The sequence below is a fragment of the Salvelinus fontinalis genome, chromosome 1, assembly GCF_029448725.1.
Source record: "Salvelinus fontinalis isolate EN_2023a chromosome 1, ASM2944872v1, whole genome shotgun sequence".
NCBI classification, from domain to species: Eukaryota; Metazoa; Chordata; class Actinopteri; order Salmoniformes; family Salmonidae; genus Salvelinus; species Salvelinus fontinalis.
Window position 1 is genome coordinate 92,738,452 of NC_074665.1, and position 12,388 is coordinate 92,750,839.

Genomic DNA, 12,388 nt, shown 5'->3' on the forward strand with positions numbered 1-12,388 from the left:
TTCTCTACCAGTAGGGTGAGTCAACATGAGAGGAGGATGGTGTTTCTCTACCAGTAGGGTGAGTCAACATGAGAGGAGGATGGTGTTTCTCTACCAGTAGGGTGAGTCAACATGACAGAGAGGAGGATGGTGTTTCTCTACCAGTAGGGTGAGTCAACATGAGAGGAGGATGGTGTTTCTCTACCAGTAGGGTGAGTCAACATGACAGAGAGGAGGATTGTGTTTCTCTACCAGTAGGGTGAGTCAACATGAGAGGAGGATGGTGTTTCTCTACCAGTAGGGTGAGTCAACATGAGAGGAGGATGGTGTTTCTCTACCAGTAGGGTGAGTCAACATGACAGAGAGGAGGATGGTGTTTCTCTACCAGTAGGGTGAGTCAACATGAGAGGAGGATGGTGTTTCTCTACCAGTAGGGTGAGTCTTATTGTCTCGGCCTTTAGGCCCATATAACACGGTCACAAGGCATATGAAATAACAGGTTATAGATTATTACCACAGCACATAGGTTGGAATATGGCTTTTTTTTTCTGGCTTCCCCTGTGGTTTTACCCACGCACCGCTACTGCTGAGTGATATACTGAAACGTGTGTGTGTGTGTGTGTTTGTGCTGCAGGGCTCAGGGACCACAGGAGCTCTTGACCTGGGCGGAGCCTCCACTCAGATCAGCTTTGTAGCCAATCAGGATGTGGCGGAGGAATCGGCGGAGAACGCTGTGACCTTCCGTCTGTATGGAAATGACTACTTCCTCTACACACACAGCTTCCTGTGCTACGGGAAAGACCAGGCGCTCAAACTGGCGCTAGCTCAGCAGACTCAGGTAATCTTGACCCCTGACCTCTAATCCTGATGTTTTACATTTGATCCCTGGCTCATAACTCTGTGTGTGTCTGTCTGTCAGTCTGGGGACAGCTCAGTGCTGGACCCGTGTTTCCACCCAGGTTACAGTGTTGATCGAAGCTACTTTAGCGTGTACTCCAGCCCCTGCGTCATGCCTGGGAAACCCCTCGTCTCCGGGGACAGTTTCACTCACATAGGAGCAGGAAACGCATCATTGTGCCAGGAAGTAGTCAGAAGAATCTTCAACTTCAGTAGCTGCAGCTTCAGTCGCTGTTCTTTCAACAGGGTCTACCAGCCACCACTACAGGGGCCGTTTGGGGTGAGCTTCACTTTGACTCTAATCCTACATTCTTAGAAAGAAGGGTTCCAAAAGGGTTCTTCGGCTGTCCCTAAAAGAGAACCCTTTTTGGTTTCAGGTAGAACCTTCATGGAACCCAAAAGGGTTCTACCTGGAACAAAAAAGAGTTCTTCAAAGGGCACCTTCAACAGGGTCTTGTAAACCCCTGGTAACCCCTTTTGGGATTGAATGCAGAAGTGATGAGAATGACAAGATGTGAGAAAATGCTCATAATCATCTGTCTTTTTCATTTTGCTGTCTCTCTCTACTCTCTCCCTCTCTTTCTGTCTCTCTCGGTCTGTCTCTTCTCTCTCCCTCTCTCTCTCTCTTTCTCTTTCTGTCTCTCCTCTCCCCCCCCTTTGTCTCTCTTGTCTCTCTTGTCTCTCTCCTCTTCCTTCTTCTCTCTTCTCGCTCTCTCTCTTGTCTCTCTCCTCTCTGTTTTCTTTCTTCTCTCTCCTCTCTCTTAGGCATTCTCAGCGTTCTACTTTGTGATGAACTTTCTGAACATGACATCAGGCTCTTTGGAAAGCAGCAGGGAGAAGCTGGCGCGCTACTGTTCTACACCCTGGAGCCAGGTATATACACACATGATAAGACACTCTACAGACACATACATATGGCAGGAAGAGAAGCTGGAACGCTACTGTTCTACACCCTGGAGCCAGGTATATACACACACACATGATAAGACACTCTACAGACACATACATATGGCAGGAAGAGAAGCTGGAACGCTACTGTTCTACACCCTGGAGCCAGGTATATACACACACACATGATAAGACACTCTACAGACACATACATATGGCAGGAAGAGAAGCTGGAACGCTACTGTTCTACACCCTGGAGCCAGGTATATACACACACACATGATAAGACACGCACTCTACAGACACATACATACCCCAGGAAGAGTAGCTGCTGCCTTGGCAGGAACTAATGGGGATCCTTAATAAACCCCAGGAAGAGTAGCTGCTGCCTTGGCAGGAACTAATGGGGATCCATAATAAACCCCAGGAAGAGTAGCTGCTGCCTTGACAGGAACTAATGGGGATCCATAATAAACCCCAGGAAGAGTAGCTGCTGCCTTGGCAGGAACTAATGGGGATCCGTAATAAACCCCAGGAAGAGTAGCTGCTGCCTTGGCAGGAACTAATGGGGATCCATAATAAACCCCAGGAAGAGTAGCTGCTTTCTTGGCAGGAACTAATGGGGATCCATAATAAACCCCAGGAAGAGAAGCTGCTGCCTTGACAGGAACAAATAACTAATGGGGATCCATAATAAACCCCAGGAGGAGTAGCTGCAGTCTTGGCAGGAACTAATGGGGATCCCTAATAAACCCCAGGAAGAGTAGCTGCTGCTTTGGCAGGAACTAATGGGGATCCATAATAAACCCCAGGAAGAGTAGCTGCTGCTTTGGCAGGAACTAACGGGGATCCATAATAAACCCCAGGAAGAGTAGCTGCTGCCTTGGCAGGAACTAATGGGGATCCATAATAAAACCCAGGAGGAGTAGCTGCTGCCTTGGCAGGAACTAATGGGGATCAATTATAAACCCCAGGAAGAGTAGCTGCTGCCTTGACAGGAACTAATGGGGTTCCATAATAAACCCCAGGAAGAGTAGTTGCTGCCTTGGCAGGAACTAATGATGATCCATAATAAACCCCAGGAAGAGTAGCTGCTGCCTTGGCAGGAACTAATGGGGATCCATAATAAACCCCAGGAAGAGTAGCTGCTGCCTTGGCAGGAACTAATAGGGATCCATAATAAACGCCAGGAAGAGTAGCTGCTGCCTTGATAGGAACTAATGGGGACCCATAATAAACCCCAGGAAGAGTAGCTGCTTCCTTGGCAGGAACTAGTGGGGATCCATAATAAACCCCAGGAAGAGTAGCTGCTGCCTTGTCAGGAACTAATGAGGATCCATAATAAACCCCAGGAAGAGTAGCTGCTGCCTTGGCAGGAACTAATGGGGATCCATAATAAACCCCAGGAAGAGTAGCTGCTGCCTTGACAGGAACTAATGGGGATCCATAATAAACCCCAGGAAGAGTAGCTGCTGCCTTGATAGGAACTAATGGGGGATCCATAATAAACCCCAGGAAGAGTAGCTGCTGCCTTGGCAGGAACTAATGGGGATCCGTAATAAACCCCAGGAAGAGTAGCTGCTGCCTTGGCAGGAACTAATGGGGATCCGTAATAAACCCCAGGAAGAGTAGCTGCTGCCTTGGCAGGAACTAATGGGGATCCTTAATAAACCCCAGGAAGAGTAGCTGCTGCCTTGGCAGGAACTAATGGGGATCCATAATAAACCCCAGGAAGAGTAGCTGCTGCCTTGACAGGAACTAATGGGGATCCTTAATTAATAGAAATACACACATAAGCCCAAATGCACTTTCTCCCAGTCACACTCCTCACAGCACTCGATGTGTAATGTGTGTGTGCAGATCAAGCAGCAGCACCCTGATGTGAAGGAGAAGTATCTGGCAGAGTATTGTTTCTCTGGGAGCTACATCCTGTCTCTACTGACTGACGGATACAACTTCACCTCAGACACATGGACAGACATCACGTTCATCAAGAAGGTCAGACACACCTGGCGATGTAAACAGGCCTGTATGAACACGTTATCTGTATTGACAGCTGATGACTGTTAAGAGTTGGTATGTTGTTAGTAGTTAAGTGATGGAGGTAGATATGTATAGGGGGAAGGTGACTATATACAGGGTCAGTACCATATTAACAATGTACAGGGATACTGGAGTGATGGAGGTAGATATGTATAGGGGTAAGGTGACTATATACAGGGTCAGTACCATATTAACAATGTGCAGGGATACTGGAGTGATGGAGGTAGATATGTATAGGGGTAAGGTGACTATATACAGGGTCAGTCCCATATTAACAATGTACAGGGATACTGGAGTGATGGAGGTAGATATGTATAGGGGTAATCATACTATATACAGGGTCAGTACCATATTAACAATGTACAGGGATACTGGAGTGATGGAGGTAGATATGTATAGGGGTAATCATTCTATATACAGGGTCAGTACCATATTAACAATGTGCAGGGATACTGGAGTGATGGAGGTAGATATGTATAGGGGTAATCATACTATATACAGGGTCAGTACCATATTAACAATGTACAGGGATACTGGAGTGATGGAGGTAGATATGTATAGGGGTAAGGTGACTATATACAGGGTCAGTCCCATATTAACAATGTGCAGGGATACTGGAGTGATGGAGGTAGATATGTATAGGGGTAAGGTGACTATATATAGGGTCAGTACCATATTAACAATGTGCAGGGATACTGGAGTGATGGAGGTAGATATGTATAGGGGTAATCATACTATATACAGGGTCAGTACCATATTAACAATGTACAGGGATACTGGAGTGATGGAGGTAGATATGTATAGGGGAAGGTGACTATATACAGGGTCAGTACCATATTAACAATGTACAGGGATACTGGAGTGATGGAGGTAGATATGTATAGGGGTAAGGTGACTATATACAGGGTCAGTCCCATATTAACAATGTACAGGGATACTGGAGTGATGGAGGTAGATATGTATAGGGGTAAGGTGACTATATACAGGGTCAGTACCATATTAACAATGTACGGGGATACTGGAGTGATGGAGGTAGATATGTATAGGGGGAAGGTGACTATATACAGGGTCAGTACCATATTAACAATGTACAGGGATACTGGAGTGATGGAGGTAGATATGTATAGGGGTAATCATACTATATACAGGGTCAGTACGATATTAACAATGTGCAGGGATACTGGAGTGATGGAGGTAGATATTTATAGGGGTAAGGTGACTATATACAGGGTCAGTACCATATTAACAATGTACAGGGATACTGGAGTGATGGAGGTAGATATGTATAGGGATGAGGGGACAGGGATACTGGAGTGATGGAGGTAGATATGTATAGGGGTAAGGGGACTATATACAGGGTCAGTACCATATTAACAATGTACAGGGATACTGGAGTGATGGAGGTAGATATGTATAGGGGTAAGGTGACTATATACAGGGTCAGTACCATATTAACAATGTACAGGGATACTGTACTCCCAGTCATGTGAAATCCATAGATTAGGGACTAATGAATTCATTAATTATATGAACTGTAACTCAGTAAAATCTTTTGTTGAATGTTGCGTTTCTATTTGTGTTCAGCATATATCCTGAATCTGGTAATGAATGGTGCGGCTGTTGAACAAGTTGAGGAGACTAAATGACTTGGCGTTACCTCAGATTGTAAACTATCATGGGCAAAAGATTCAATGGTTGTAAAGATGGGGAGAGGGTTAGGGTTAGGGTTGACTATATGAACAGGGTTAGCTAACCCTAACCCTGTCCGTAAAAAAGAGATGCTCAGATTTTGTGACACCACTCCACAAAGCAAGTCCTGCAGCCTCTAGTTTTGTCTTATCTTGATTATTGTTCAGTCGTGTGTTCAAGTCCTGCAGCCTCTAGTTTTATCTTATTTTGATTATTGTCCAGTCGTGTGTTCAAGTCCTGCAGCCTCTAGTTTTATCTTATTTTGATTATTGTCCAGTCGTGTGTTCAAGTCCTGCAGCCTCTAGTTTTGTCTTATTTTGATTATTGTCCAGTCGTGTGGTCAAGTCCTGCAGCCTCTAGTTTTGTCTTATCTTGATTATTGTCCAGTCGTGTGGTCAAGTCCTGCAGCCTCTATTTTTATCTCATTTTGATTATTGTCCGGTCGTGTGGTCCAGTGCTGCAAGGAAACACGTAGTGAAGCTGCAGCTGGTCCAGAACAAAGACACGTCTTGCTCTTCATTGTAATCAGAGGGCTGATATAAATACTATGCAGCCAGTCTCTCTCTTGGCTCAGAGTTGAGGAGAGACTGACTGCATCACTTCTCCTTTGTATGAGAAACAATGTGTTGAAAATCCCAAATTGTTTGCATAGTCAACTTACACACAGCTCTGACACACACACTTACCCCGCCAGAGGTCTTTTCACAGTCCTCTAATCCAGAACAAATTCCATAAAGAGTACAGTAATATATAGAGCCATAATTGCATAGACCTCCATCCCATCTCATATTGCTCAAATAAACAGAAAACCTGGTTTCAAAAAACTGATAAAGCAACACCTCGTGGTACAAAACCTCTCCCCTATTTGACCCAGATAGTTTGTGTGGATGTGTGTAGGCTGTGTGTGGATGTGTAGGATGTGTGTAGATGTGTAGGATGTGTGTAGATGTGTAGGCTGTGTGTGGATGTGTAGGATGTGTGTGGATGTGTGTGGATGTGTAGGATGTGTGTAGATGTGTAGGATGTGTGTAGATGTGTAGGCTGTGTGTGGATGTGTAGGATGTGTGTAGATGTGTAGGATGTGTGTAGATGTGTAGGATGTGTGTAAATGTGTAGGCGGTGTGTAGATGTGTAGGCTGTGTGTGGATGTGTAGGCTGTGTGCGGATGTGTAGGATGTGTGTAGATGTGTAGGCTGTGTGTAGATGTGTGGGCTTTGTGTGGATGTGTAGGGTGTGTGTAGATGTGTAGGATGTGTGTAGATGTGTAGGCTGTGTGTAGATGTGTAGGCTGTGTGTAGGATGTGTAGGATGTGTGTAGATGTGTAGGCTATGTGTAGATGTGTAGGCTGTGTGTAGGATGTGTAGGCTGTGTGTGGATGTGTAGGCTGTGTGTGGATGTGTAGGATGTGTGTAGATGTGTAGGCTGTGTGTGGATGTGTAGGCTGTGTGTAGGATGTGTAGGTTGTGTGTAGGATGTGTAGGTTGTGTGTGGATGTGTAGGCTGTGTGTAGATGTGTAGGCTGTGTGTGGATGTGTAGGCTGTGTATGTATGTGTAGGCTGTGTGTGGATGTGTGTGGATGTGTAGGCTGTGTGTGGATGTGTGTGGATGTGTAGGCTGTGTGTGGATGTGTGTGGATGTGTAGGCTGTGTATGGATGTGTAGGCTGTGTGTGGATGTGTAGGCTGTGTATGTATGTGTAGGCTGTGTGTGGATGTGTGTGGATGTGTGTGGATGTGTAGGCTGTGTGTGGATGTGTAGGCTGTGTGTGGATGTGTGGGCTGTGTGTGGATGTGTAGGCTGTGTGTGGATGTGTAGGCTGTGTGTGGATGTGTAGGCTGTGTGTGGATGTGTAGGCTGTGTGTGGATGTGTGGGCTGTGTGTGGATGTGTAGGCTGTGTGTGGATGTGTAGGCTGTGTGTAGGATGTGTAGGTTGTGTGTGGATGTGTAGGCTGTGTGTGGATGTGTAGGCTGTGTGTGGATGTGTGGGCTGTGTGTGGATGTGTGGGCTGTGTGTGGATGTGTAGGCTGTGTGTGGATGTGTAGGCTGTGTGTAGGATGTGTGGGCTGTGTGTGGATGTGTGGGCTGTGTGTGGATGTGTAGGCTGTGTATGGATGTGTAGGCTGTGTATGGATGTGTAGGCTGTGTGTGGATGTGTAGGCGGTGTGTGGATGTGTAGGCTGTGTGTGGATGTGTAGGCTGTGTATGGATGTGTAGGCTGTGTGTGGATGTGTAGGCGGTGTGTGGATGTGTAGGCGGTGTGTGGATGTGTAGGATGTGTGTGGATGTGTAGGCTGTGTGTGGATGTGTAGGCTGTGTGTGGATGTGTAGGCTGTGTATGGATGTATGGATGTGTGTGGATGTATGGATGTGTAGGCTGTGTGTGGATGTGTAGGCTGTGTGTGGATGTGTAGGCTGTGTGTGGATGTGTAGGCTGTGTGTGGATGTGTGGATGTGTGTGGATGTGTAGGCTGTGTATGGATGTATGGATGTGTGTGGATGTATGGATGTGTAGGCTGTGTGTGGATGTGTAGGCTGTGTGTGGATGTGTAGGCTGTGTGTGGATGTGTAGGTTGTGTGTGGATGTGTAGGATGTGTGTGGATGTGTAGGTTGTGTGTGGATGTGTAGGTTGTGTGGGGATGTGTAGGCTGTGTGTGGATGTGTAGGCTGTGTGTGGATGTGTAGGCTGTGTGTGGATGTGTAGGCTGTGTGGGTATGTATTGATGTGTAGGCTGTGTGGGGATGTGTAGGCTGTGTGGGGATGTATGGATGTGTAGGCTGTGTGTGGATGTGTAGGCTGTGTGTGGATGTGTAGGCTGTGTGTGGATGTGTAGGCTGTGTGTGGATGTGTAGGCTGTGTGGGGATGTAGGGATGTGCAGGCTGTGTGTGGATGTGTAGGCTGTGTGTGGATGTGTAGGCTGTGTGGGGATGTATGGATGTGTAGGCTGCGTGGGGATGTGTAGGCTGTGTGGGGATATGTAGGCTGTGTGGGGATGTGTAGGCTGTGTGGGGATGTGTAGGCTGTGTGGGGATGTGTAGGATGTGTGTGGATGTGTAGGCTGTGTGTGGATGTGTAGGTTGTGTGTGGATGTTAAGGCTGTGTGTGGATGTGTAGGCTGTGTGTGGATGTATGTATTGATGTGTAGGCTGTGTGGGGATGTGTAGGCTGTGTGTGGATATGTAGGCTGTGTGTGGATGTGTAGGCTGTGTGGGGATGTATGTATTGATGTGTAGGCTGTGTGGGGATGTGTAGGATGTGTAGGCTGTGTGTGGATGTGTAGGCTGTGTGTAGGATGTGTAGGTTGTGTGTGGATGTGTAGGCTGTGTGTAGATGTGTAGGCTGTGTGTAGATGTGTAGGCTGTGTGTGGATGTGTAGGCTGTGTATGTATGTGTAGGCTGTGTGTGGATGTGTGTGGATGTGTAGGCTGTGTGTGGATGTGTAGGCTGTGTGTGGATGTGTGGGCTGTGTGTGGATGTGTAGGCTGTGTGTGGATGTGTAGGCTGTGTGTGGATGTGTAGGCTGTGTGTGGATGTGTGGGCTGTGTGTGGATGTGTAGGCTGTGTGTGGATGTGTAGGCTGTGTGTAGGATGTGTAGGTTGTGTGTGGATGTGTAGGCTGTGTGTGGATGTGTAGGCTGTGTGTGGATGTGTAGGCTGTGTGTGGATGTGTAGGCTGTGTGGGGATGTATTGATGTGTAGGCTGTGTGGGGATGTGCAGGCCGTGTGGGGATGTATGGATGTGTAGGCTGTGTGTGGATGTGTAGGCTGTGTGTGGATGTGTAGGCTGTGTGTGGATGTGTAGGTTGTGTGTGGATGTGTAGGCTGTGTGGGGATGTAGGGATGTGCAGGCTGTGTGTGGATGTGTAGGCTGTGTGTGGATGTGTAGACTGTGTGGGGATGTATGGATGTGTAGGCTGCGTGGAGATGTGTAGGCTGTGTGTGGATGTGTAGGCTGTGTGTGGATGTATGTATTGATGTGTAGGCTGTGTGGGGATGTGTAGGCTGTGTGTGGATATGTAGGCTGTGTGTGGATGTGTAGGCTGTGTGGGGATGTGTAGGCTGTGTGGGGATGTGTAGGATGTGTGTGGATGTGTAGGTTGTGTGTGGATGTGTAGGTTGTGTGTGGATGTTAAGGCTGTGTGTGGATGTGTAGGCTGTGTGTGGATGTATGTATTGATGTGTAGGCTGTGTGGGGATGTGTAGGCTGTGTGTGGATATGTAGGCTGTGTGTGGATGTGTAGGCTGTGTGGGGATGTATGTATTGATGTGTAGGCTGTGTGGGGATGTGTAGGCTGTGTGTGGATGTGTAGGCTGTGTGTGGATGTGTAGGCTGTGTGGGGATGTGTAGGCCGTGTGTGGATGTGTAGGCTGTGTGTGGATGTGTAGGCTGTGTGTGGATGTGTAGGCTGTGTGGGGATGTATGGATGTGTAGGCTGTGTGGGGATGTGTAGGCTGTGTGTGGATGTGTAGGCTGTGTGTGGATGTGTAGGCTGTGTGGGGATGTATGGATGTGTAGGCTGCGTGGGGATGTGTAGGCTGTGTGTGGATGTATGTATTGATGTGTAGGCTGTGTGGGGATGTGTAGGATGTGTGTGGATATGTAGGCTGTGTGTGGATGTGTAGGCTATGTGGGGATGTGTAGGCTGTGTGGGGATGTATGGATGTGTGTGGATGTGTAGGCTGTGTGTGGATGTGTAGGTTGTGTGTGGATGTGTAGGCTGTGTGTGGATGTGTAGGCTGTGTGTGGATGTGTAGGCTGTGTGTGGATGTATGTATTGATGTGTAGGCTGTGTGGGGATGTGCAGGCTGTGTGTGGATATGTAGGCTGTGTGTGGATGTGTAGGCTGTGTGGGGATGTATGTATTGATGTGTAGGCTGTGTGGGGATGTGTAGGCTGTGTGTGGATGTGTAGGCTGTGTGTGGATGTGTAGGCTGTGTGTGGATGTGCAGGCTGTGTGTGGATGTGTAGGTTGTGTGGGGATGTATGGATGTGTAGGCTGTGTGTGGATGTGTAGGCTGTGTGTGGATGTGTAGGCTGTGTGTGGATGTGTAGGCTGTGTGTGGATGTGTAGGCTGTGTGTGGATGTGTAGGCTGTGTGTGGATGGGTAGACTGTGTGTGGATGTGTAGGCTGTGTGTGGATGTGTAGGCTGTGTGTGGATGTGTAGGCTGTGTGTGGATGTATGGATGTGTGTGGATGTGTAGGCTGTGTGGGGATGTGTAGGCTGTGTATGGATGTGTAGGCTGTGCGGGGATGTGTAGGCTGTGTGTGGATGTGTAGGCTGTGTGTGGATGTATGTATTGATATGTAGGCTATGTGTGGATGTGTAGAATGTGTGTGGCTGTGTGTGGATGTGTAGGATGTGTAGGCTTTGTGTGGGTGTGTAGGCTGTGTGTGGATGTGTAGGCTGTGTGTGGATGTGTAGGCTGTGTGTGGATGTGTAGGCTGTGTGTGGATGTGTAGGCTGTGTGTGGATGTGTAGGCTGTGTGTGGATGTGTAGGCTGTGTGTGGATGTGTAGGCTGTGTGTGGATGTGTAGGCTGTGTGTGGATGTGTAGGCTGTGTGTGGATGTGAAGGCTGTGTGTGGATGTGTAGGCTGTGTGTGGATGTGTAGGCTGTGTGTGGATGTGTAGGCTGTGTGTGGATGTGTAGAATGTGTGTGGATGTATGTATTGATGTGTAGGCTGTGTGGGGATGTGTAGGCTGTGTGTGGATGTGTAGGCTGTGTGTGGATGTGTAGGCTGTGTGTGGATGTGTAGGCTGTGTGTGGGTGTGTAGGCTATGTGTGGATGTATGGATGTGTAGGCTGTGTGTGGATGCATGGATGTGTGTGGATGTATGTATTGATATGTAGGCTGTGTGTGGATGTGTAGGCTGTGTATGTATGTGTAGGCTGTGTGTGGATGTGTAGGCTATGTGTGCCTTTTTTAAATTGATGTAGTTCTGTCCCTGTAGTTCATGTTTTGTGTGGACCCCAAGAAGAGTAGCTGCTGCTTTTGCAACAGCTAATGGGGATCCTAATAGAATATAAAAATACCAATGATTTAGATTCTATATCCTGACCTGAAAAATGTTCTCTTGACTCTCTGAAATATATCTTCAACACTGACTGTGGTGTGTGTGTGTGTGTGTGTGTGTGTGTGTGTGTGTGTGTGTGTGTGTGTGTGTGTGTGTGTGTGTGTGTGTAGATCTCAGGTAGTGATGCAGGTTGGACGTTGGGCTACATGCTGAATCTGACCAATATGATTCCAGCCGAGGCTCCAGACACTCCTCCTCTTCCTCATGCCGGCTACGTCACCATCCTCTTCTTCATCTCTCTTCTCCTCCTCTTCTCCTTCCTCTTCCTCTGTCTCCGATTCCTGTGGCCGCGCTGCAACTCCCAGACACAGATGATATAGGCACGCTGGACACCATATGGACAGTGTGTGTGTGTGTGTGTGTGTGTGTGTGTGTGTGTGTGTGTGTGTGTGTGTGTGTGTGTGTGTGTGTGTGTGTGTTGATTATGTGAACATGATGTTTATCAAATGTATCTCATGTTGTCATGCTTCTTATTCTCCAGTAAAGTTCAGATGTATGAAACAAACTGACCTTACTGTCATTTTCTCTTTGAAAGAAGGTTCAAATTAAATACTCACCTGACATATTCAAATGATGTAAAAATGACGGATTGACTATATGAACAGGTTTATAACAGGTTTATAACAGGTTTATAACAGGTTGTATTGACTATATGAACAGGTTTATAACAGGTTTATAACAGGTTGTATTGACTATATGAACAGGTTTATAACAGGTTTATAACAGGTTTATAACAGGTTGTATTGACTATATGAACAGGTTTATAACAGGTTTATAACAGGTTGTATTGACTATATGAACAGGTTTATA

The 12,388-nt window shown here is 47.1% G+C and overlaps 1 protein-coding gene across 2 annotated transcripts in view; it reads left to right on the forward strand.

Moving 5' to 3' along the window:
- The window catches only part of entpd1 (ectonucleoside triphosphate diphosphohydrolase 1), a 93,776-nt gene extending 81,693 nt beyond the window's left edge, over positions 1-12,083 (forward strand). Inside the window, exons 6-10 of one of the 2 annotated variants that reach the window (XM_055935910.1) lie at positions 614-817; positions 899-1,156; positions 1,642-1,749; positions 3,625-3,793; positions 11,689-11,782. In XM_055935910.1, coding sequence (XP_055791885.1) covers positions 614-817; positions 899-1,156; positions 1,642-1,749; positions 3,625-3,793; positions 11,689-11,699 — 750 coding nt within the window. In that variant the 3' untranslated portion in view covers positions 11,700-11,782. Of the gene's footprint in view, positions 1-613; positions 818-898; positions 1,157-1,641; positions 1,750-3,624; positions 3,794-11,688 lie in introns of both variants that reach the window. The other variant, XM_055935902.1, reaches the window with a different exon arrangement.
- The last annotated feature ends 305 nt before the right edge of the window (positions 12,084-12,388 follow it).